The following is a 26,058-nucleotide window of genomic DNA, read 5'->3' as shown; positions in this document are numbered from 1 at the left end:
AAATACCTTCTTGAAGGAGAGGTCAAAGGTCAGTTACCTTTATAGGTTCCTGCTATATGTTATGCCATATACACAGCACAGTTGTAGGAATAATAGTTTCTAAGTTCTAAAGCTTTTTGTCAATTTTCACCCAATAAATCATAAAGTTGACCTTGAAGACCACAAATTTTAATGTATTGTTAACATGACCCCACTCTACAGCCCTACAACATTTTAACAGGAGTCATTTAAAACTTTTCCAGCTAACCTGGTTACAGAAAAAGATTAACAAGCAAAAAACAAAACAAACAAAAGAAAAAAAACAGGAACAAAATGTAATTATTTCTGATTAGAAGCTGTACAGTCAGGACTGACAGTTAACAAATGTGCTATAGGCTCACCTGGAAAAAAGTGAGATTTACAAGACTGATTTTCGTGCCAAAGGCTTGCACAGACCTAAGCTCACTTATGACCACTAGAGCTGGAACCAAGACCTCAGCAAATCCTAAGGCTAATTAGCACGATAGCCTTTATTAAAAAACATTTGCTAAACGTTTTCATTGCTAACATATACCTGTGTTACAGCATGGTGAGTAGCAAGAACGCTAAGCTATTGTTACCTTTGAAAAGAAAAATGTGAAGATGTAATATTAGCATGAGCTATATGCTAATGTTATTCACTCAAGCAAACATCTCAGTTACTGACTTGCTGCTTTCTAATATCGATGTTTATTTCTGGATATACCTACATGCCTACATGGTTATTATACATCCCACATAAAGGGTGACAAAGGCAGTAACTATAAATGATCATAAATTAACTGTAAATTAAGCTGCGCTGGCCTCCATTCATATAGTTCTATCACGTGCACGCACACGCACGTTGGCAACCGTAACATGCGTAATTTCAGGAAAATAGCTCTACCATTGACCAATCTCACCTGTCCTAAGGTCATTGTTCTCACTTCCTATCACTTCCTGTTCCAACACATGGTTGTGTTTTTGTGTAGCTTATCTGGATAGCCAAAATAATTAAAAACTTATAGATAACTTCTTATTTCATAGTTTAATCTTCACTTGCTTCATCTGAAGCACACTCTCTTTCACCCCATCTTATCTTAATGACCTTGTAGTACCATATCACCCTATTAGAGCACTTTGCTCTCGCACTGCAGGCCTACTTGCTGTTCCTAGAGTATTTAAAAATAGAATGGGAGGCAGAGCCTTCAATTTTCAGGCCCCTCTTCTATTGAACCAGCTTCCAGTTTGGATTCAGGAGACAGACACTATCTCTACTTTTAAGATTAGGCTTAAAACTTTCCTTAGCATATAATTAGAGCTGCACCAGGTGACCCTGAATCCTCCCTTAGTCATGCTGCAATGGGGTGGGCTGCTGGGGGACTCCCATGATGCACTGAGTATTTCTTCTTCAGTCACCTTTCTCACTCACTATGTGTTAACAGACCTCTGTGCACTGAATCATATTGTTATTAATCTCTGTCTCTCTTCCACAGCATGTCTTTATCCTGTCTTCCTTCTCTCACCCCAACCGGTCGCGGCAGATGGCCCCGCCCCTCCCTGAGCCTGGTTCTGCCGGAGGTTTCTTCCAGTTAAAAGGGAGTTTTTCCTTCCCACTGTCGCCACAGTGCTTGCTCATAGGGGGTCATATGATTGTTGGGTTTTTCTCTGTATGTATTATTGTAGGTCTACCTTATAAAGCGCCTTGAGACAACTGTTGTTGTGATTCTTTTTCTGTATAAATAAAAATGACATTGAAATAATATAATAATATAGTAAAATAACATAATAGTCACATGGAGACATAGGGCACTGTTAATTCCTTTAGTACATTTTCATGACAATATAGTCATATTTTTAGTTTATGTGCAGAGAACAGAGACAGTTTGCTGAGGTACAGATGATGATGTTGGGCCATCACCAGAACAGCTTCAGTTCATTTGGCTTTGATTGGTCCAACTATCAGGAACTGTAATTATATGATGAAACACAATTCTTTCACGCTGGCCTGAGATCTGATATCTGTGAAGACTATATCATATAAATAAATCCTTTTACGAGTCCACAAGAAACACCACAAATCACAGGGCAGTCTGTGATCTTTCAGGACAGAGACGTCAACAACAGTGACAGGACCCTCAGCGTCTTTCTGCTGAAGCTGTCAGGCCCGGCTCAAATTTGAGCCGCAAGCCTTTGGATGAAACTTAATTCAGGTCTTGACCAAAGTACATTTATGGTCAGTTCATACTGTATATCTTCTATATATATTCAGGGTAATAAATCAACGGTTTACACAATAGTAAAAGTTTCATTTCTCAGCTTCATTTCCCTCCAACCACTTTATGAAAGGCAAAAGCAAAAACTGCTGATGAGTAACTTTGCATAAATGTGTGCAGCGTTGCAGCTTTTCAGATGATAAGGCTTCATAATGACACCGGTGACTATACAATGGTCACCATTCAGACAGAAAGGCAGTTGTTAGAGGGTGAATGGCAGGAACACTGTGTCTGGTGCCTCTTCTCTTGCCTCTGTGTATCAGTGAGTATTCAACATCAGTTTCTATATTTAACTGCTGGTTCTTACTGCATAATTCTGTCTGTATAATATGAAAATGATTAAATGCATCGAGTTATGCCAAACCTCTCAGAAACTGTGCACGGTGGGTATTCAGAATTGCTGTTCGGCACATATACGCAGACCACAGTCAGAGCCTTACCCTCTGCAGCTTGAAGTCACACAGAGGTAACCCACTCGCTCTCTGTCAGCACTCAGTCGGAGTCTCATGAGTGAAGTGTTTTTTTCTTTTGTTTTGCTCTTCTACTCTTAAGAGCTCCATTAGCCACACAGAGGGCACAATATGTTCTGCATTGCGTCTCAAAGTTAGCATTGGTTAGTGATCATGGCCTGTTTTAGGTTTATAAATCATTGGTTTACACCATATTCCTCTGAATTAATGTCACAAACTGACAAACTGACAGTGAGATACACTGAAGCATGTAGAACATGTAATTCAAATCAGTGAGTGCACGAGCAGAACAAGAGCATGAAGCTGAGATCAAACTTAATTTGCTTCCATCTATAAGGTGCAGGTCACTGAGGTCTTCTGACAGAAACCTGCTGGTGGTTCCTCGTTCTAGGCTGAAAACGAAAAGAGACTAAGTGTGTCTTCAAGGTTGTGGCTCCTAATCTATGGAATGCACTAATATTATATTTGATCTCTGCGGTCTGAACATTTTAAAGAGCAGCTCTACTAATTTGTACAGGCTTGATTTTAGGTAGTGGATATTATCATTGTCTTTTAATGTTTGTATTTATTTTTTGTGGATTATTATTTTGAAGCACTTTCTCTATAGAAACATTTTACCTTCATTTCCCTTCTGTCACTTTATGAAAGCCAAAAGCAAAAAGAGACGATAAGTAACTTTGCATAAATGTGTGGAGCTTTGCATTTGCAGCTGATAAAGCTTCATAATGACACTATGTGACTATGCAGTGTCCAATATTCAAACTGAAAGGCAGTCATTAGAGAGTGAATGGCAGCAACACTATGTGTGGTGCCTCTTCTCTTTTCTCTGTGTATCAGTGAGTGTTCAGCTACAGTATCTATATTTAATGGCTCTGGTGCTTACTGCGTGGTTCTGCCTTACGTCTGAGAGCAGACATTTTACAGGTACAAAGAAAAACTGGCAGTGACCTGGTGGGGCGGGGGATTCCTCTTTCAGGTGTGACGGTGAACACAGAGGTGGCTCTGCAAAAGAGAATCATTGGAGGTGATGAATGTGAGCGACAGTATCATGTACAGCTCAGAGCAGTTTATCCACATGGACCTTCCAGCTTGTGTGGAGGCTCTTTGATCAGTGACCGCTGGATTCTGACTGCAGCTCACTGTCTGAAGCCAGGAGGGTGAGGAGATCAGAGCAGCAACTAAAACTTGTGAACCCAAGGAATGTCTAGTAGCCATGTTTTTGCTATTCAGTAAAAAGTAAAATACATTCAGACAAGATGAGAAATAGAATATGGTGACCATCAGTAATCAAGTTTTATGTTTGCTGTGCACATGCAGGATCATGTTTGCAAATCTAAGTGTGCATCAAGTGGGTCCGGAGCAAGAAGTGCAGATAACAGCAGAAGCTGAGATCTATACAGACAAAGACACCAGCACAGGCAGAGTTCATGACATGCTGCTGCAGCTACCTAGCAGCTCTGATGTCCAACCTATAAAACTACCTGACTGTGATGAACCTCCTAAAAGGCGAGTTGTGGATGTTTCTGCTTCAGGTTCATGTGTTCTGACAGATACTGACCCGTCGTGCTAACTTCAGTTTCAGATTGAAATGATACATTTATATTCCCGCGACTCTAAGTTTCTTGCTTTGAAGTTTTTTTCTTAAAGTTTCTTCTTGACCTGAGCTCTGTGCTGTGAAGTGAGTTCAACATATGTGGAATATCTTTCCTTTATCTTAACACAACAGTGGGAATCCGGATAAGTACTCACACGAAGCTGCTTATCAATTCAAAGCCCTGGTTATCAAGTTAACCAGGGCTTTGAATCCTAATGGATGTGGCTAAACTATACTGGCAATGCAGGTTTTAAAAAGGAAGATAAAACTGTAATATTAGAAAAATATGAAGGGTTTAAATGCATAATACAGACTGAAGGTAACAGCTGCTGCAGAAAAATCAGTGTTGTGTGTGTGTGTGTGTGTGTGTGTGTGTGTGTGTGTGTGTGTGTGTGTGTGTGTGTGTGTGTGTGTGTGAGTGGAAAATTGCTGTAGGGTAGCTTAGTAGTAAAAGCACTATATGAATGTGCAAGAACTTCAGAACCTTTGTTCAATAAGACTGGATGAAATCTATATCAATAAAGTCTAGCCCATTTGAAGACAAGCAAGAAAAACAGCAAAAATCCTGACTGATATCACGGCCTATCATTACACAGGAGAATCTGATGGATCATTAATCAAGTATTTCATTTAATTAATGTTTGAAAGACAGTTTCAGCTTTTATTCTGTCAGCTACAAACTTTCTGCTGTTTATTACTGTAAGAGAAAATAAAACTTAATATAACAACAGAATTTAAACATAGGCTGCAAACTGAAAAATATCTATGAAAAAATGCTATTGAAGAATTTTAGCCCCTCCCACTGTCCATGTAGTACAGTAGGAGGGTCTAAAGTTGAAAGTTTCAAGGGATCTTCCAGGAATGGTGATGCTGCTTTTCTGGACAAATGATCTCTAAGCTTGAACCTAACCAGAGGGATATAGTACAAAGAAAATTCAACAAGGCTTGGCTTACTTTGTGTTAGCTGGCTTGAGAAAACGTAAAACACCAGTCAGTGTCACGCCGCCGGGTATATCAACTTCTCTTTTAAGCTGTGCTTTCTGCTTCATGCTCCGTGCCCACGCATGTAACAAGGGCTGCTACAAGGCCCTTTAAAACAGGAAGTAGCATGTGCTGCAGTGAGCTTGAATGGTTTCCCACTGCGTTGAGCAAGCACAGTGCAAGCATGCTAGCCAGGTGTGGCACATGATGATAAAGTGGTGACTAAAACTCTATAAAGGACATAACTAATATAACAGCAGGTCAGGGTTAATCTTACAATTTTCTCTGGTAAGAAGTCAAAATCCTTCATATAGAACTCTGAAGTTACCTGAAGAGATGAGATCCTGCTTCATAGTACAGGCCTCAGGGCAACATTTCAAAGTTCACGTGCAAAACAATCAGTATATATGTATTTGTATGTAACTGACAAAAAAAAGGAGAGAAAAGCGTCCAAACACTTCTTGTGTCATTCCAGAGTTGAGATCGCAGGTTATGGTGCCATCACCGGACTAGCTAATGAGAAAAGAAGTAAGATGATTTTTAACAAATTTGTTGTATTAAGAAAAAAGAAAACAAACCCCCAAACTGTTACTTTATTAGTAAAGAGATGTTGCAGATATTTGTACTGAAATTGTATTTTGCTTCATTTCTAATGTGTTCAAAGTAAAAACAAGCTTTTCCTGTGAGCTCAGACCATTTTATTTCTTTCTGCTGCATTTCTGCATAAAATACAAATCTGCATCATTTTTTAAAAAAGTGCTTTAAGCTGAACTAATTTGTCCCTTTTTTCTAGAACCTGGTAAATCACCCTCTCTTCACTGTGCAGAGACTGAGGTTGTCAGCTGTACAGAGCTCAATGATATTTTACAGAAAAAATTCCCCGAGGTCCACCGAGTCAAGAGCTATCAACACTGGTTCTGTGGACAAAGTCCTGGGAAAGATATATGCCGAGTGAGTGTGCATGATCCCTCAGCTCACAGCTGTATTTATTAACCATTCAAAATACAGAAAGATTTCATTAAACTGGGAAACTGTATTTCTGTCTTGCAGGGAGACTCTGGTGGAGGAGTGGTTCATAATGGCAGGATTTATGGGGTCTCTTCTTTTGTGGGAGATCCGGACTTTGTATGCAGAGCACCGGCTGCCTTCATGGACCTCTGTGATCCTGAGTATGCAGATTGGATCAGGAAAACTATCAACCCATAAAAAGCTGTGAGGTGTGGATGTAAACAAGCTGAAATAAATAATCTTTTAGAGTTTAACTTTGCAAAAGCATGCAAAACGTAACGGAAGTTGAATAAAACACAATAGAAATAGAAAAAAATGCCACAAAGCTGAAAAACTGAACAAAAAACAAACAAAAAACAAACACAAATTACAACAGAAATAATAATAACAATATAAAAAAAACACAACAGAAGTAGAAAAAACCCTTCTCATCCTAAAACTTGGTGGCAAAGTGGAATATGGTAAGGAAAGGCTCATTTAAGTGCTTTCATTACTCAAAGGTTCCTGTTAATTATGCATGAAGTGATTTCTGGAGGGGAATGAAACTTAACTGAAATGCTCCCTGTGACATTTTGACCTGTCAAACACAGGCGTAACTCCTGTTATTCATTGTTGTATTGCAGGTCTGCTGTGCACGACGTCTGTGAATCTGAGTAATTTGGTTCAGATGAAGGAATAAGACTGCTCAGATGCTTTGGCTGTCACGTAATGATTCCTCAGGTTAAGGTGTCTTTGGTGCCCTAACTAACTGTCTGTGCACATTGAACAGAAATCCTGCCATGACAGAACACACTAATGCCTTTTCAAGGGAGAACCGATCCTAATCTGAGCTGTCAGCCCCAAGTTCTCTGCAGTCATCAAATCAAGCATAATCTGCTTTGAACAGGCTCCCTGCCTCACTGCAAAAGCCTTTTTACCAGCTGCTGTTTGACAAATTGCAAAGCCTCTGAAGAGACTTTAGAATGGGGGAAAAAAGGATACGAAGAAAGAGCTGTACAAAAAGCTATCCATGCACTCCTACTGTTTAACATTTCACTTGGAGTTTAGTGACTGTATTGTATCTGTGTATTGCATTATAGTTTCTCTGAGAGCTTTGCTCCCTGAAGATTTTATGACCTGTGAACGCTGAGTCTCTCTTGTGGCTGTAAACCAGTCTGCTCAGCATGTCACTGCATGGCAGAGTTTCTCTCCATTTTTTTGAATCACCTTTGCTCAGTTGTGCTCCTAACTGATCTCCTGAGTTTGGCTGTATTCCTGGACTTTGCCCTTTAGTTACTCTTCAGTCTCTTTAACACACGGGCTGCCAAATTTGAAATAACATTTTTAGTTTTGGAAAAAGAAGAGCATGTCTAGCAAATTCTTGCACATCCTTGTTCTTAAATAGCACTTTTCTACTCAAGCGCTTTATACACCTCATTCACCCATTCATACAAGCACTTTTCTGTACCTAAGTTCTTTCTATCTAACACTCATACTCAGCAGTTTGGGGTTCAGTATCGTGTCCAAGGATACTTTGAGATACAGACCGGATCAGGCAGCGATCAAACCTCCGACCTTCTGATCGGTACTAATTGGACGTTTGCTGCTGCACATGTAGCATCACAACTTAGAAGATGGTGGTGTGGAAATGTGTTTCCCATTAACAATTGACTAAAAAACTCTTAGTCAAGGGTTAACGTCACCTATGTCAGTATTTTCACTGACTCTAAAAAGGCACTGATCTTCTTTAGATTAGATCAACAATGTGCCTTAAACCTGAGCTGTACAGGAAAATAGATTTCTGATACACACATGTACATAAACAAATAAAGAGAGATGTTTCCCACCTGCTGAGAAGACAACTACTGTATAACCTGATTACCACCATTAATCTCATATCCACTGATTTCTGGCACCTATAAGTGGGATTGATTTCACTGTCCTGCTGTCTTGGCCTTTAGGAGAACACAGTGAGACAGATGAAGTTTGCACCAGATGGTAGAAACACAATGATCATGGTCTTAGACACAGCATCCACACTCTGCTCCGTACATGATAGTGTGTGTGTGGTGCTGTTTGCAGGAACTTGATGAGACTTTGCTTAAGTGGAAATCCACTGATGTTCAAGCCCCAGGGAAGTGGGTGGGGGGATAGGACCTCTGGGGCCCTCTTCCTGATGGAGCCCTACCTGACTCCTTTCACTGCTAAAGCAAGAATCTGTTTAAACAAACATAATGACAACAACAAAAGTCACTCAACAGAAAAGTGGAGAAGTTATTTCCTTTATTAGTTAGTTTTTAGATTTTCATGTGTTCATTTTTGTTGGTGTCACATAGCTTACAGATGTGGACAGTTTTATTGGTGCCACAGCTCACAGCTCATTGAAACAATACTTCATTTCATCAGAATCATCAAATGATTCTGTTAAAAACAACCGCCCAGTGTACTTGCATGGCTTTAGTATGTGAAAGAGTGAACCAATAAAAATGTGAAAAGAATGGATTTGTTGATTTTACAGAGATTTTACAGATTAGTATTGTACAGATCGCAGTTCTCGTCAATAAAATGACAACCATTGATGCAACATGAAAATAATAACTTTTAAACTATTTTCATATCTTATTTACATTGTCTTTATGCTTATGTCAACTAAGATGAATGTGCATTAACTGTATTACTTTTTACTTTCAGTTGTGAACCCTTTTCATATATAAGAATAAGAATACCACATGACTGTGGCCTTGTGTTACACCCTCTCTGCTGCAGTGATGCTGCAGACAAACACAAACATCGTGATTAGACATTCAAGAAGAGCCTCTGAAAGATGAAGGTCTGTGTCTCTTGACCTAAACACATAATCCAGTTAAATCTGATTTATGTTCATTAATGCCCCTCACACTGTAACTTAAAGTATGTGGTTAGGAAACTTAACAAGCTTTGATAAAACTTCATCAGTAGCTCGAGCAAGACCTCAAAACCTTCGATCACCACGGGTGGTTAGCAGACTGTGGTTGTACCATGCAGCCTAATAACATGCAGTAAATTGCAGGTTAAAGCAGTCTGCTTACACTTTGTTAAACGAGGGAAGGGAACTAATGTGGCTGTCACACTACCCTTTTGTCCCATTTCATCCCAGGACTTGATTAAATTGCTGCTCACTTTCTACAGTACTTAAAACTGATCAGTAGGACCTGAAACTGCAAACATTCAAACATTCAGGCCGAGTAAGAATCAGTTGGTGAACGTATTAATCTACTACAATTAGCAAATTAATAAATAAACAGGAGAAAGTTACAGTGCTAACAGAGTCATGCAAGTTTTTGACCAGGAGGTTAAACTCATGCAAATTAGCTTCACCCAGGCTCATGAAAACACTGTCCTGCTTACAGATAGCAGATCATTTGTGTCAGTGTGTCAGGATGGTTTATACTTGAGCTTTTAGTTCACACAGAACAATTTTTCTTCATTTTTTTTTAACGATTACCAAAGTCTGTGAATCCCCAAATTGTTCAGTTGTTCTTTTTGCTCCCCATCAGGTCACTTTCACCATGTGACAAAAACAACACCCCACAGGAGGGGTGGTGCTGTGGCCAGTCAGGTATGAAGTGCTGAGAGTGGATCTTTGGTCCTCTGTGCAGCTCTGTCCACTCTCAGCTGCCCTGCAAAGCAATAACACAAGAAAGACGTCATTTTAACACAAAACAGCATTTTCACAGTATGATGTTAAAATGCAATTTTAAACCCAACGTATACACATGAAAAATATAAATAAACCTAAACCTACAGTGCTGCTGACATAGGACGATGATTTATACCAACTATTGGAAGAATTTAGTCTTCAAGACAGTTTGTTGTCAATGTGAGGTGATAACTTACATAGTTGGAACACAGCACCACTCTCCAGTTTTTCACTTGGTCATCCATCCTTCTCATTGGGTTGGTCGGGGTAAGGCTGTCTTCTGGGTGGGGTGTTAGCTCCATCTTGGACGTTGAGTGTCTGAAGTGCTGAATTCTGGGAGAGAAAAAGTGTAAAGCACCTGAATGTAAAGACAAAAAGAAAAGTATGAATTCACAGAGTACTGATTTATTAAATTTACTTTTCTTCTGTTATGTGTTTTTAGCTTACCTCTGATCCCTCAGCCACAGGCTATACCTTATGTAAAAACAAGAGACTACAGTCAGTTCACTGCATCATTTTTAATGTTCTTTATTTACTAATGGGCAGATCTGCAGGTGCAGGTGAGCAGATCAGCTGTCACTGGTGATTCTAAGTCAGCAGATCTGAAGTGTGAGAGCAGTTGTCCTCTGCCTGATAATCTCTCCTACATCTGGTACAAGGATGAACAGATCATCACAGGACAAACATCTAATTCTTATACAGACTACTGGGATCTTACAAACAGGATTTCCTGTGCTGTCAGAGGATATGAGAACTCCCGCTCTCCTTCAGTGGGTGAGTTTATGCTTTAACATAATGCCATGCTGTGGAGCCGTGTGGCAAATGAGCTGTGGATTTTATAGGTTTTAATAAGGGTAACAGTATTGGCTTGTATTTTGCTGTTGATCACACAACCTGTGTAGTCGGAGCTCATAAATAGTTATCCTACACTGAGGTCACTGGAGGGAGGAGACCTTTCTCATGGGCTTATACTGAGGCCTCATTTTCATTTCCTTTCCTCGGATGTTATGACTCTGACTAATATCCAACTCTCTCTGTCTCACAGTGGTGAAGGATGTCTGGGATGTGACTTACATTCCTACTCAGGTCTGTGCCTTCAAAGGAGCAACAGCAGAAATACGCTGCACCTTCAGATACCCATCAACTATAGATGGAAGAAATACAAGAGTTGACAAAACTTTCTGGTTCATCAGTGTCAGAAATAATGAACCTGTGGATCTGACAACAGAGGCAGAGTATTCAGGTCGTGTTCAGTATCAGTGTAAACACAACGACTGCACTCTGAGAATCACAGACCTGAGAGAGAGCGACTCAGCTGAATACAAGTTCAGATTCTTCCCGTCAGAGTATGCTTCTAGTTTATAATAACAACGGTAGCATGTTGTAGAAGCAGTCTTCATGCCAAGGTGCTTAAGTTATACAGCTGTCACCATTGAAGTGATTGGAACACCTGACTATATAAACTCTGACAATGAACTCACTCCATTATAGTTACAGTACATATTTACTGAATATATTTTCAGATACATATATTTGACATTTATAGATCCAACAGAACACAGGGAGAAAGAACTGCAAAAGAAACAGTATTCAAAACAAATTATGCACATTTTTTACACAAGTACTTGACCAGGGTGCTCTCATATTGAGCACATCCAAAATGTGCCCATCTGAGACAAAACTCACACTGCACCTGAAGAGGGAGGGGGGGGTAAGTGTGTTAACCAACATTACGAATTTGAGGAGAAAATAATTACTACAGTGGCTTGCAAAAGTATTCGGCCCCCTTGAACTTTTCCACATTTTGTCAGATTGCATTCACAAACATGAATCAATTTTATTGGAATTCCACGTGAAAGACCAATGTCTCTACCAGCTAGAGACTGGTAGAGACATACCCTAAAAGACTGGCAGCTGTAATTGCAGCAAAAGGTGGTTCTACAAAGTATTGACTCAGGGGGCTGAATAATTACGCACACCCCACTTTGCAGTTATTTATTTGTAAAAAATGTTTGGAATCATGTATGATTGTCGTTCCACTTCTCACGTGTACACCACTTTGTATTGGTCTTTCACGTGGAATTACAATTAAAATTGATTCGTGTTTGTGGCTGCAATCTGCCAAAATGTGGAAAAGTTCAAGGGGGCCGAATAATAATAATAATAATAATAATGATAATCATAATAATACATTTTATTTGAGGGCGCCTTTCAGAAACCCAAGGTCACCTTACAAAAAACACAATTAATAAAAGGAACAGTAGTCATACAATACATAAAATAAGTTAAAATTACAAAACAGACCGTGACAACAGATAAAATCAGCATTAAATACCACGTGTCCAGTAACTTGACAGCAGACTTCACCGAAGCTGCAAATTCGACAGTTTTGTGCAGAAAGCAGATAGCGACTTTACTTTAATATTGACAAACAATCACAAAGGCTTAAAAAATCAAGTATTAACGTCAATACAAAGTACTAATACTTACTACTTACCTATTTTCCTGCAAATATGACAACGGAGTAGCATTAAATCACAGCCGGACTTTTTGTGTTGTGCGCATGCGCGCACATGCTCAGGAACAGCGGGTAGGAGCTAGGAACACCTATTCTTCCGCTCAACCGTCGCCTGGGGTGAGTAAAAAAAAACCTCAGCGCTGCAATGTTTTATTTTTTTTATGTTAAAATGCGTGTTTGACATTTAAATTCACATGCCCAGTGCTTTTAAAGTTAACGGAGTTCAAAAAAAGAGGGGGGGGATAACCTTTAATTGGTAGTGCTAACGCTCTTAATCCCAACGGCCAAATTGAGCTTCATAACTGCCACAGTGTTGGGAAGTAACGGAATACATGTACCGGTTTGCCACTTAATTTTAGCCGTTAAAGTATGTTTGTAGGTAACATTCACAAAAGTCGTGTCCAAATTCATAACACCTGTTCAGTTTTTGGCAGACATTCACTTTTTGGCATAACACCGGCCTTCGCGGTCTACGTGGGCCAGGTCGGGTAGATCGGAAGTAAACGGTTGTGGAATTGGACGGTCTAGCCTTCTGATTAGCGTCACTGTCTCGGTGGAGTTTAATAAACCTGGCCGTCTGCTGATAGGCCACGTAAAACCAGAGTCATGATAAACAATATATACCCAGCGTTTTTCCTCAATAGTTTCGTCACTTTTACTGTCAGCGCTAGCAGGACAGCGCTAGCAAGCACTCTCTCTGCTTATGAGCAAAAAAACCCCCAAAAAACAAAAAACGGGAACTTTTAGGAGCGAGAGAGAGAGAGAGCAGAAAAAGAGGGAGCGAGTTTTGAGATGTGAGAGATTTGTGACGTTTAGCGTATTTGGAGTATGTAGTTAATGTGTTGTCTTGTGTAGTTAGTGTGTAATGTTGTGGATAGTTTTGTGTTGTGTGTCAGAACAATGAGACTGCTGTCTCCAGGTAGAAACAGGAGTGATACACCTGCTGCTGTCAGACCTGCAGGTATCAGGCTGTGATGTTCCTTTGTAGTGGACAGAAATTATTTTTTTGGAGTGGCACAAATAATTTGTGTGGCATCTTATTGAATGCAGAACAGCTCATTGTTCTGTAAATAGTTTGAAATGGTTATTTTAAAAATCAAGGTAAAAGGTAAATGGATGCAAATAACTTTGTTTGCAAAACTTGTGCATGGGATTTTTAAAATTGACAATTTATATTTGCATTTTAAGTTATGAAATATGATTCATTAAACATGTTTGTGGTTGTTACAGTAAAAAATATAACTTTTTCTACTCTGATTTTATGTTTTTTGTATGATTTTAGATCAATTGTGTTAATACAGTATGTCAAAATGATAACATAACTGTAAATTCAGACACGTGAGGTTGTGCTGAAAAGGATGTTACCAAACAAGGCAAAGTAAATAGTTTTTGAGGGTAAAATGTGGAGGGAAATTCAAAAGTAGCTAAAAATGGCCAATTAACCCTCTGGGGTCCAGGGTCCAGCATTTTCTCGTGCACAGGGTCTATTTGGACTAGAGATGGACCGATCCGATACTGACCTAAATTACTGGATCGGATATCGGCGAGAAATAAAAAATGTAATCCGATCCATTAAATATCAAAAAAGCACCTCACAAAACGTGCGACACGGCGTAACTTTGCTCATAACCGTAGCACGTCGGAGCAGTATGCATCACGTGATAGAGCGGCTGTGTGTATTTGTAGTAGGGCTGCACGATTTTGCATAAAATGAGAATCACGATTTTTTTGCTTAGAATTGAGATCACGATTCTCTCACAATTTTCTTTTCCAGTATAAATATTTATTGCACTTGTTAACTGCACATCAACTTCGTAACAGTTGAGACTGAACATAAAAACAATAAATGAACATAAAAACAATAAATGTCTCACATTTTGTCGTTGCCGCAAAATGTTGTACTGCTTGTAATTCCGTCTCCACCGTTGCTCGATACTGCGTGTATAGAGCAGGTAGTGCAACATTTGAAAAATAGTTGCGGGATGGCACTGTGTAGCGTTTGTCTAGGGTGTTGATCATTTTCCTAAATCCCTCGTTTTGCACAGTGTTGATGGGAGCCATATCTTTAGCCAGGTGATAAGTGATAGCCTCCGTAATTTCTTTGTGCCTGCGGGAGTTCGACGGTTATGGGGAAGCGCTGTATAAAGTTCCCGTTATTGATGTGGTTGACCGGGACGGATTTTCTCCTGTCACTTTCTTGGCCTTTACAGCTTCGTCATCTCTCACGTGCTCTCCGTTGTTTTTTCCCTGCCAGCTGGCTTCGGTATTACGTGGTATAAGGCTCCGCCCTTGTCATTTGTTGAGCAGGAAGAGTGAGCGCTTGTTTTCATGCAGATTATGTCCCGGATCAAAATGCGGTACAATCGTCATCTTTTTTTTTTCTTTTTTTTTTAAATCGTTGTCATTTGGAAATGAGATCGCACATAAGTATGAATTGAGATCGCGATTTTCTAACGATTAATTGTGCAGCCCTAATTTGTAGCCTCGCTACCAAACCAGCATTTCATCTCTGAGGAAGTTATCCCAGAGAGAAGTAAAGCAAGTGTGTAAGTTCATCTCTGAATGTTTGTAAAGCGTTCCCATGTTAAGCTTAACAACCGATATATGGAGCGACTGCCTCTTCTCTCCCCTCTCCTGCTGCTACTTCAATCATGAAACTGATCAATGATCAGCTGATCGGCTTTTCTGTCGCGAGTCCGTCTCTCTTCTTTGTTTTTGGCCCACTTTGCACCAGAAAGAGGAAACCAGCGGCTGAACAACAGCAGCACGTTTAACCTTGATAAGCTGTTGTTAGAATTTATTTAATATTACTTTCTAGACCAGGATCCTTTTCTACGTAGCTGACGGCTGGTAACTGTGCAGGGGCGGATCTAGCAAAGTTTGGCCAGGGGGGCCGATAGGGTATTAACAGGGAAAAGGGGGCACAAAGACATACTTTTCTTTCTTATTCTCATTTAAAATATCTAGCTTTAAATAAATAATTATCTGAACCTTAAACCCAAAGTTTTAATCTGATGTAAAATGTATAGAAGTCCATTACTGTATATAGTAACTGCTAAGTCTAATATACCCTAGTAAGCTAGTACTTTTTCCTGTGGGAAAGTACCATCTGTGAATTCTGCAATTCTGTTGAAGAAAGATGTTGAATCTATTTAATTATTCTTGAAAAATAATTTATTTCTGAGCATTTTTTTCACCCTGCATCAAATTAAAGTTGATTACATCGATTAAGCATCATGAGGTGGCGGGTGGGGGGTGGTTCCCTATTTTTTTTTTTTTTTTTGCTGGGAGTTTGCAACCCTATTAATTAGGTTGCTTAATATTTCTGCTAAGTACTCTTTAAAATACCAGAATAGGGAGGATGGAGTAGGTTTAAGTTTATTAGATTGATCAGTATTGCTGAACTATGAAATATTTTGGGCGCAGTGTATTTTTTACATACAGGTATAACAGAATAGCTTTAGTGTTGTTGTTTATTTAAACTTGAGTATGAACTTATACAAAATGCAGCAATATATTAAAAAACAGTTTTATTGATTAAAAAACACACTATATCGGATTCATATCGGTATCAGCAGATATCCAAATTTATGATATCTGTGATTTCTCCTCTCCTACTTTCAGAAACAAAAATTAAAATTAGAAAGAACAGAAAGGCAAGAGAGATTATTTAAATTGGACCAAAATAAAAACATAATGTGGTGATGTGAGAGCTATGATGCTAGAGTGAGAGCTCCAACTGCATTTGAGCTAGTAATCATACCAAAAAGGTGGCTCATTGTCCTACACTTTAAATTTGGTTTATAAGAAAAGAACATTTCATTTATATGAAATCTTGCATTCTACATATCTGATTTTGTCTTGAGTTTACTTCTGTGCGATACTGATTTTTTTTCTTTTTCCTTTTTCATGTTGGATCGTTTTGACCGAGGACAGAGGAAACATGGAGAAAAGGTAGTTTTATGAATTGTGTGCTCATTTATTCCTTCTGGATTTTCTTTGTATTAATAAAAAAAAGCATGTAAAGAGTAGGATTTCATACATTTATAGAATTTCAACCAAAACAAAGTAAACCTGCTTCACATATTCTATTTGGTTAGTCAGGCTGCAAGTACTTCTCAATTTTAGTAAGAATGATTGATTATCATTTTATTTGGAAATGGCTTTTCAGATTAGGGCTGCCACATACAATTATTTTAAAAGTCGACTAGTCACCTATTATTTTTGCGATTAGTCGACTAATCAGATCATGCATCCATTGGACGTAAAACGTACAGCTTATTGCACCAGCATGCATCTGCTCTTATATAACTATCATTAGAATACAGCTTGAAGTGTTTAAGGTATGTGCTAACTAAAAATAAAGACAAGATGATAGTGTATTACATTTTAATGAAATTTGCAGGTTGATTCGGTGAAGTTTAATAAACTCCTTGCTATCTAAAATATAACGAGACACCGGAGTATATTCTCGAGCATCTCACACTTCTGATAATCAGTTGTCTGCTTGACGTTTATTCAGCTCTGTAAAAACTATAATCTCAGCCAAACCGATTTACTCAGGAACAAATAAAATACTAAAAAAAGCCAAACAATAACATTTTTAAGTTATCTAAGTGACTCATATATGTTTAACCTGAGTAGCGAAAGACGGCGGAGGGTTTGAAAACGATTTGCCGGGAGTCCGGTGTTCTCACCGGTTCTAGTGAGCCGTCAACCCCAGCTAGCTATCGAGCTGGTGGGTAACAGACGTCTCCGAAAACATCGGAGCACTTTTGAAAATATGTGGTGTCTTGATAAACTGAGCAGATATTTGAGGTTTACACAGTTACATTCTTGCCTGAAAATATGTTAAACGTTTATTTTGTGCGCCAAAAGAATAATAATAAGAGTAATATTAAAACTAACTAGCTGCCGCCATTGTCGGAAACTGAGCAGGGCCGCGCTATGAATTCTGGGACAGAGCTACTTCTTGTTCTTCGGGGTTTAACGGCAGCTGGCATCCTTGTGCATGCAGTGCTGCCATCTTCTGTTTCAGTCCGTTATTACACTCTTAAATCCTACTACTTATTCCTGCGTCTTTTGTAATCTTACAAAGCCTCAAACGACGCGTCGACTATTAAATCAGTAGTCGACGATTTTGATAGTCGACGTAATCGTGACTAGTCGACTAATCGTGGCAGCCCTATTTCAGATACATTTTTTTGCCAAGAAAACAAGTTTGTTTAGGGTTTTTGTTTAGGGTTTTTTTTTGGTTGCTAACCCCTAATGGCTTACCAGTGGAAGAGTCTTTGGGTGTATGGGCCTACTTGCTTTACTGTCTGAAGTGTGGATCAGATCTGATATTTTTTATCAACAGTTTTGCCCAAGATTTTAAATACATGTGAAATAAAATCTGTGTTTTTTTATCATAGCTGACACTGATCTCCATATTATATTGCTGGTCAATATACAAATTAAGTTATTATTTTTATGATTGACATATTCTTGTCTTTTTATATCATTTCTTCATTGGTGAACAATAACAGGGAATTTCTGGCACTTCTGGAACAAGTAAACTTACTGTGGAGAGCTATTTGTTCCAGATGTGCCACATGGAGAAGGTCTTCAACTCTAATGATTTCCTTTTTTTTTCCCTCAGGGGAGCAGCAAAAAACAAAGGTAACAAAAACTATTGCAAAAATTCTGCAATGTCTTCTGATCATCTGCTTTAAGGTTTATTGTTCTAAAAAATAAGTAATAATCTTTACTTTTGTGTTGACAAAGATAATTTTACTGTGTAAAATTAGTCAAATGAGGATTTTTTTTAAGCTTCACTATAACTGAACTCGAATTTTAAAAAAAACTTTTTTGCTCTTTGATAAAAGGCTCAGAAATGAGCTGCATGTTTTTGGGCATTTAGCCATGAAACATACAGCTTTGAATAATAATTTACACCTGAGTTGTCAATACATGTTGTATGAAAACATTTTTTCAAAGTGTTAGATTTCTTGATATAAAATTTCCATTTCTAATGCAGGTATAAAATTCCAACCTCACATTAATTGTAAATTGAATTCTGATTTGATATGAAAAATCCTGCTTGCAAGCTCAAGAACGTGGGCTGATTCTGCTTTCATTTTCATTTTCTTTTTCTGCCAATATTAGCAGGGAAAGTTTAATATTTATACATGTATTAATACAGACTTTGCTACTCTCTTCAAAGTTGCTAAGAATACAAATGTGGAGTTGGAAATAAGTAAAATATGTCTCTTTTAAAGTAGCTCAGAGTAAGTCATTTGTGTTTGCAGGAGCAGCAGCTCCAGGGCCTAGAACTGTAAGTGACAGAGTCTCTCTAAGTGTCTTTGCCTTAAAGGGGTCTGTTGTTGTGATTTGGTGCTATATTATAGCTATAGCTATATGATAATAATAAAACTGATTTGACCTTGGTAGTTTATTGAAATTAGCCTTCACATTTTCTTCTGTTAATAACTGTTGAAGAAGTAATATCTTTTTTTTCTTCTGTTTTTCTTTCTTTGTGGGGGAAGCAGACCAGAAGGCTCAAAGGGTCGTCATGTAAGTCGGCAATAAACCACAATACCAATATAAAGATTTTTCTTTCTGCAAACTTTAGAGAATCTCTCAAATGTCTTTCATTTCAGTTATCAAGCCCATGACGATCCCCTGCCCCGTAAAGAAGGCTGACCCAGTAGCCAAGTAAGAAGCAGATTGCAAGCCCGACCAAAGGGGTTTTTCTCATGTCTGCAGATATCATGAATACCAAAAATTATGTAAACAGCACCCACCACCGGGGGGAGGTGGACCGGAGGAATCTCCGGTGGGAGGTGCGGGTATGTGTGGGATGAGTCATGAAGTTATTACACCATCAGTTTTGTTGACCTGGGCAGCAGTGTTTGTTGGAAGTACTTATGTTTTGTTTTTTTTTTACATTTTTTTTTTCAGGAACAGCTGGCAGATGGGCTGTTGCCAATAACACAAGAGCAGAAAAACAAATTTTAAGTACCTATCCAGTAGTAGCACCCAGATTTTCAGTGTAATGGTGTTTTGCATTGCACTGCTGTTTTGATGCAGCTTTCTGTCTTAAATTATTTTGGAAGTGATAGCAGAGACGTACATTTTAATTTTTTCAGAAATCTCTCAGAGCGTGGTATATCATGTTTAGGTGTAAACTAGCGAGCTAACTTCCTGCTAACTTCACAAGGCTCCTGACTACTGTAGCCGCAATGCTCTGACAATCCATCAAGCGGTGCGGCTTCGTAGCTCACCAAAGTCGAACTAAGACATTTTTTTGAGTGCCATGCACCACATAAAATCGGTTCGAGGTGAGTAAGCACAACCAGAAATCATACATAAGGCGCACTGATTTATAAGGCGCACTGTCGATTTTTCAGAAAATTAAAGAATTTTAAGTGCGCCTTATAGTCCGAAAAATACGGTACTCGTATGACTATGCATGTGACCAATTAAGAATCCTGACTCTTCATCCTTTTCGAGCTTCTCGAGTGATGTTGCTATCACTTGGTATGGCTGTATCTCTCACTTCTTCCTCTGCTTGTCCACCACTGCTATATTTGGTGGGTTAGCCATTACCAGTTTTTCCATCTGCATCTGGAAGTCCCACAGTATCTTAGCTAAGTGATTATAAAAATCAGGACTCCTCAAGATTTGTTAAAACAGATTTAACAAGACTTTAAAAGTTGTGAAAGCGCTTGCTCATAGGGGGTCAATCACAGCAAAACACTGGCAGCAAAACAAACCAAAATAAAAGCAAAATAAAAAGAGCTGTTTCTGTTGTACAGTTCAATGTCTATAATGTCTATAGACAATGTCTATAATCTCCACAGTGTATTTGATTTTTAAAGAACCAAGAGGGAATTTTAGTCCTGTCCTCTTTGGGGCTGATCTAGGACTAGGATTCGGGCATTTGGTGCCATCAGGGTCGACACTCTCTCAGTTACCTGCAGGCACAAAAAGATTATTAAATGAAAATAAATTAACTGCATCATACATACAATCAAATGAAGGACTGTCGTATGATGCAGGACTGCAGAGTCCTGCGCAAAAACTATGGAAGAAGTAATGGTGAACTAACTTTCCTGTTAATTAATACTGACAACCAGGTTCTACTAATCAAATGCACTTGATTTACTGGTCAGTAGGAAGTGTGAGCGCCTCTATGAAAGTAGATGTTTTGGTCATTTGTGTTAGCGCAGACTTGTATGACACCAATTTTCTCAAGAGTGGGCTTCCCACCAACTTCCCCACAAGATCAGACCATGTAACACTCAGAAAAGCAAGCGGACAGCATTGCAAAAATCTGTCGAGGTCGAACATGATAAAAGTGTTGTGCCCATCAAATGCTTAGCTGAACTCAAGGGCAAGGAACAAACTTTTAAGGTCAAGTATAGAGGCATACAACCAGAGCTAGCATTCATTATGCCCATACAGTTTATTATACAGCTACTGTCATACTGATATGCATATATAATCAAATGATGACACACTCATGTTTGTTGATGTTCTCAGCTTTTGTCAAAATTTGGATAGAAATGTGTCTCCAGGTGTTTTTAAAAGTCAAAGGTTAGTTAAAGGTAAATCAGAGCTGTAGTCATTGTAATTATTAATCACTTTAATTTCTCTCTCTCTGTCTGTCTCGTGTATTTTCTTGGAGTTTTGTATTCATAGTTTACGATGGTTTTATGTAATTGAAAGTTGTAAATGTTGTTTGTGCATTGTGCCTGTAAAAACACAACAAGGGGCAAAGTTGGAGAATTAATAATCGCTATGAGCTCGTAGTTCACCATGCTACTTAAAGGCTCAGTAATGGAACTATGTTTAACTGTACTGTCCCTTTTAAATAAACTTAAAAAAAAGAAAAATGTAAATCACAGTTGGAGACTCAGGCTACGTCCACACGTACCCGGGTATTTTTGAAAACGCAGATTTTTCTATGCGTTTCCACCTTTCGTCCACACGTAAATGGCATTTTCGGTCACTGAAAACGGAGATTTTTAAAAACGCCTGCCAGGGTGGATATTTTCGGGGACTTAGACAAAATACTGTTACTGTTAATTGTACTCTCTGCAGTGTTTAAATGCTTACATATACACACACAGTTACTGTCCCTCCACACATAGGACTCTGTTCTGCTTCTATGCCCCATCTTTGTTTACTATTTCCCACCGAGGCTTCTAGACTTCTGATTGGCCAACATTTATACACGGTTAGGAATATATCGCCACCTGTTGCTTTGGCATGTTCCTAGCAGTGATTTCCTTCATTTTTCGTTTACGTGTGGACGGGATTATTTTTTAAAATGAAAACGGAAAATCTACGTTTTCAAAAATACCCGTGGACGTGTGGACGTAGCCTCAGAACATCTGAAACTGATCAGCTTTAGTGGTTAAACAGTTTACCCCTCGTCAATGTTCCGTCTAATTTTTCATGTGTCTGAGCGAACACACAAACTCCCTGAGCAGTCCCTTGGACCACTGTGAGCAACATCAGACGTGTACACTGTGGTCACGCCAGCATCTAATCCATCCAAGTTACATGGTTTATTAAAATAATCAAATTATAGCATTTATGTTAGACTACTTTTAATTAACTGCTTTAGCCCACTTACAATGAAAATTAAAAAAAAAAAAATCTTGTTCATGACCTGTGTAGTATGTTAACACTATTGGAAGTAAAAAATAACTTGAACTCCAATTTTGAAAACACAACTTTCTATTTTTTTTTTTTTTTTATATAAAGCCCTGACTTGTATTATGAGTATGAGTTTGTGGTCTGGGAGAGAGTCCTGTAACTCTCTGTCTGCAAAATACAGTATATAATTACCAATGTTGGGCAATTAATTATATAGTTACTTCTTCAAAAAAGTAACTGAGTTACGCAAACAACAAGGTTTTTTTGCAGCTCTTTACCCAAAAATACAGCCATTTTATTTTAAATAAACATTTCAAACTATTTACAGAACAATCAGCTGTTCTGCATCAAATTTGATGCCACACAAATTATTTGTGCCACTCCAAAAAATAATTTCTGTCCACAATGAGATAAAGGAGAACATCACAAGCCTGATACCTGCAGGCCTGATAACAGGAGATGTATCACTCCTGTAACACCTGTAACATTCAGCAGTAGGGTTGCAAAGGGCGGAAAATTTCCGGTAAATTTCGAAAAGTTTCGGTAAATTTCCATGGTAAGTTAAGCTTGGGAATTTTGGAAATATTCCATATTGGAAACTTTCCATGGAAATAATGGGAATTATGGAAATTAATGGGAATTTAGGAGAACTAACTGGGAATATATTATTTCCAAGCATAAATATAAACAGAAATCATAAGAAAACCTCCATGCAAAATGTTTTCAACAGATATTTCAACAGATTTATTTGTAAGTACAGTAGAATAGAACACGTTTCAATAACTTGCTTCATGGATGAATAAAAACAGAAATGTTGATTTCAATATTACCTTCCCCTAACCCCGCTCATTCGAAAATGCCCCCTGTCCAAAAATCTCCACAAAGTCCCATTCAAAAGGTTAAACTTATCCTTCAAAACGTCCCATTAAACATGCAAATCTTCCTTCAAGCAATCCTCTTTTCTCATTTTTGCTCAGTCAATAGACTCTTCCTGGACCTCATCATCATCCAACAACATGTCCACTTCCTCAGCATCCAACTCTGAGTCTTCCTCTTCAGTGTCACTTTCCAGCCTTGTTGAGGATGGCTTTGTGTCAGGCTCAAAGAGCCGTAGGTTTGCCCGAATGCCGACCAGCTTTTCCACTCTCACATTTGTGAGTCTGTTGCGAACCTTTGTGTAGGTGTTCGCAAACAGTGACCAGTTGCGCTCGGAGGCGGCTGATGATGGTGGGATTTGGAGGAGGATGGAGGCTACAGGTGCAAGGGCCTCAGATTCACATAGTCCCTTCCACCAGGTGGCTACAGATATGTGCTGGCATGACTGCCATATTCCATCCCCTTTCCAAAGGCCTTGCTTTGTTCGATACTTTGCCAAACTGCCTAGAACTTTGCCTTTATCAAGACCCAGGTGGTCAGACATGGCTGTAATGACCGCATAGGCACTGTTGATCTCTTCCCCAGAAAGTATGCCCTTGTCATAATATTTGGGGTCCAGCATGTATGCTGCTGCATGCACTGGCTTCATGCAGAACTCCCTCCGCTGTTCCAATGACTTGACCACAGCCGTTTCCTCTGCTTTCAGTAGTAGGGAAGTGGGCAGAATTGTCTGGATTTCTTCTTTGAGTTCTGCAAAAAGGCACTGGACATCTGACAAGATGGCGCCATCGCCCGCTATCTTCGCTATTGCTGCTGCAATAGGTTTGAGGATTTTCTGACTGCTAGATACTCTTTCCCAGAGCACATCATCCAAGATGACCTTCTTGATGTCACTGTCGATGCCTACAGACTGGGATATGGCCATCTCTTGCAGAGACTTCTTTCCTTCCAGAAGGCTGTCAAACATGATAACAACACCACCCCATCGCGTTATGCTGGGAAGCTTCAGTGTAGTACTCTTGTTCTTTTCCTTTTGCTTTGACAGAAATGTAGCGGAAGTTACTTGTTTGCCTTTAACATATTTCAGAACTTGCTTCGCTCTCTTATTCAGAGTGTCCATTGTTTTTAGTGCCATTATGTCTTTTAGGAGAAGATTTAGTGTATGGGCAGCACAGCCAATAGCAGTTATATGAGGGTAGGTCTCCTCCACATCTGCCCAGGCAACCTTCATGTTGGCTGCGTTGTCAGTGACCAGTGCAAAAACCTTATCTGGTCCAAGGTCATTGATGATCACTTTGACCTCATCTGCAATATATTGGCCTGTGTGTCTGTTTTCCTTTGTGTCTACACTCTTGTAGAACACAGGCTGAGGAGTGGTGATTATGTAGTTAATAATTCCTTGTCCCCTGATATTGGACCATCCATCAGAGATGACTGAAATACAGTCAGCGTGGTCAATGGTCTGTTTCACCTTTGCTTGAACTCGACTGAACTCTTCATCCAGTAGATGAGTAGACAATGCATGTCTGGTTGGGGGAATGTATGCTGGTCGGAGAACATTCAAAAATCTCTTCCAGTACACATTGGATGTCAGCATCAGGGGTGAGCCAGTTGCATAGATTGCACGAGCAAAACACTCATCTGCGTTTTTCTGGCTAGTGTCATCCATAAAATCAAAGAATCCTCTGATGCCAGAGGGACCAGGAGCTGATGAGTGGGTATCTGACTCTGATACAGCTGAAACAGATTCATTTTCCCTTGAGTGGAACTCCTGGCTGCTGCATGTGTTGGGCCTTGAGGAATTTTTTTTTGCACTTTGCAATGTGCTGTTGCATTTTGTGGCATTCTTCACGTACGTCTTATCACAATACTTACACATATATACAGATTTCCTTGTACATTAGCTGGTGTAAAATGTCTCCACACATCAGATAGCGCACGTGGCATTTTTCTGTAAAATAAAACAAGAGCTTGTAAAAATGCTAATTCAATGCAAGAGATCGTAATAATACAATTGCAATATGATAATAAACAGATATAAATTGTAAGGCTAACTAAACAACTGGAATGTAGTGATAGGATTTCCGGCTCTTTTTAGTGAGCCGAAAAGAGCCGGCTCTTTCGGCTCCGAACCGGCTCTTCAGGTTGTTTTGTTGCTTAAATTAATTTATTATTAACATTAATATAAAATTATGCACAAAATTAATTACTAATGTAAAAAAGTGGTTTATTTATATATGTTTATATATAAATATATGCGGTGGCCCCTAGAGACAAAACACGTACAAACTCCAAAACACATTTCTAGCATGAACTGAACTTCCAAAACAGAGCTACCTAGATCACTTAAATTACACAATTGAAAGCATGTGTGTATGGTTTGTGTATTTATACACAACATATTTATATATATTCAAATAATTTAAAAAAATAATGTGTTTTTTACCTGTTACTACCACACACCAAATCCGGTCATTGGTACTTGCTGGCTTGTGTAGCCACTATGTAATAAAAGCTCAACACTGCGCCCTAGCATCCTGGAGCACTTCTGTTGTCTTTTGTACGTGTTTTGAGTTTTTATGTGCTTCTGAGTTTTTACGTGTTTTGGAGTTTGTACGTGCTTCAGAGTTCGTATGTGTTTTGAAGTTTGTATGTGCTTCAGAGTTTGTACGTGCTATGGAGTTTTTACGTGTTTTGGAGTTTGTATGTGCTTCGGAGTTTGTACATGCTTCAGAGTTTGTACGTGCTTCGGAGTTTTTATGTGTTTTGGAGTTTTTACGTGTTTCGGAGTTTGTACGTGCTTCAGAGTTCGTATGTGTTTTGAAGTTTGTATGTGCTTCAGAGTTTGTACGTGCTATGGAGTTTTTACGTGTTTTGGAGTTTGTATGTGCTTCGGAGTTTGTACATGCTTCAGAATTTGTACGTGCTTCGGAGTTTGTACATGCTTCAGAGTTTGTACGTGCTTCGGAGTTTGTACATGCTTCAGAGTTTGTACGTGCTTTGGAGTTTTTACGTGTTAAGGAGTTTGTACG

General features: G+C 38.9%; 1 protein-coding gene and 1 long non-coding RNA gene across 5 annotated transcripts; both read left to right on the top strand.

Moving 5' to 3' along the window:
* The first annotated feature begins 2,458 nt into the window (after positions 1–2,458).
* LOC120440772 (kallikrein-8-like) lies at positions 2,459–11,676 on the top strand. 4 transcript variants are annotated; one of them, XR_005613499.1, is made up of 8 exons: positions 2,459–2,535; positions 3,720–3,900; positions 4,061–4,249; positions 5,794–5,846; positions 6,112–6,269; positions 6,369–6,535; positions 10,531–10,758; positions 11,030–11,676. XR_005613499.1 is itself a non-coding variant. In XM_039613992.1 (7 exons), the coding sequence occupies exons 1-6, from the start codon at positions 2,487–2,489 to the stop codon at positions 6,522–6,524; spliced, it is 786 nt and encodes a 261-aa protein (XP_039469926.1). In that variant the 5' UTR covers positions 2,459–2,486; the 3' UTR covers positions 6,525–6,535; positions 6,950–8,879. The 4 variants fall into 4 exon arrangements, 3 of the variants coding, with proteins under 3 accessions (XP_039469926.1, XP_039469925.1, XP_039469927.1); XM_039613992.1 differs by lacking the exons at positions 10,531–10,758; positions 11,030–11,676 and adding an exon at positions 6,950–8,879; XM_039613991.1 differs by lacking the exons at positions 10,531–10,758; positions 11,030–11,676 and having other exon boundaries at positions 6,369–8,879.
* Positions 11,677–18,609: 6,933 nt separating this feature from the next.
* LOC120440775 lies at positions 18,610–20,465 on the top strand. Its single transcript, XR_005613502.1, has 3 exons — positions 18,610–19,057; positions 19,144–19,198; positions 19,445–20,465. It is a non-coding gene; the product is annotated as an uncharacterized LOC120440775 (long non-coding RNA).
* The last annotated feature ends 5,593 nt before the right edge of the window (positions 20,466–26,058 follow it).

The sequence above is a fragment of the Oreochromis aureus genome, linkage group 6 (genome assembly GCF_013358895.1).
Source record: "Oreochromis aureus strain Israel breed Guangdong linkage group 6, ZZ_aureus, whole genome shotgun sequence".
Taxonomy (NCBI): domain Eukaryota; kingdom Metazoa; phylum Chordata; class Actinopteri; order Cichliformes; family Cichlidae; genus Oreochromis; species Oreochromis aureus.
This window is presented reverse-complemented; position numbering and strand designations above follow the sequence as displayed.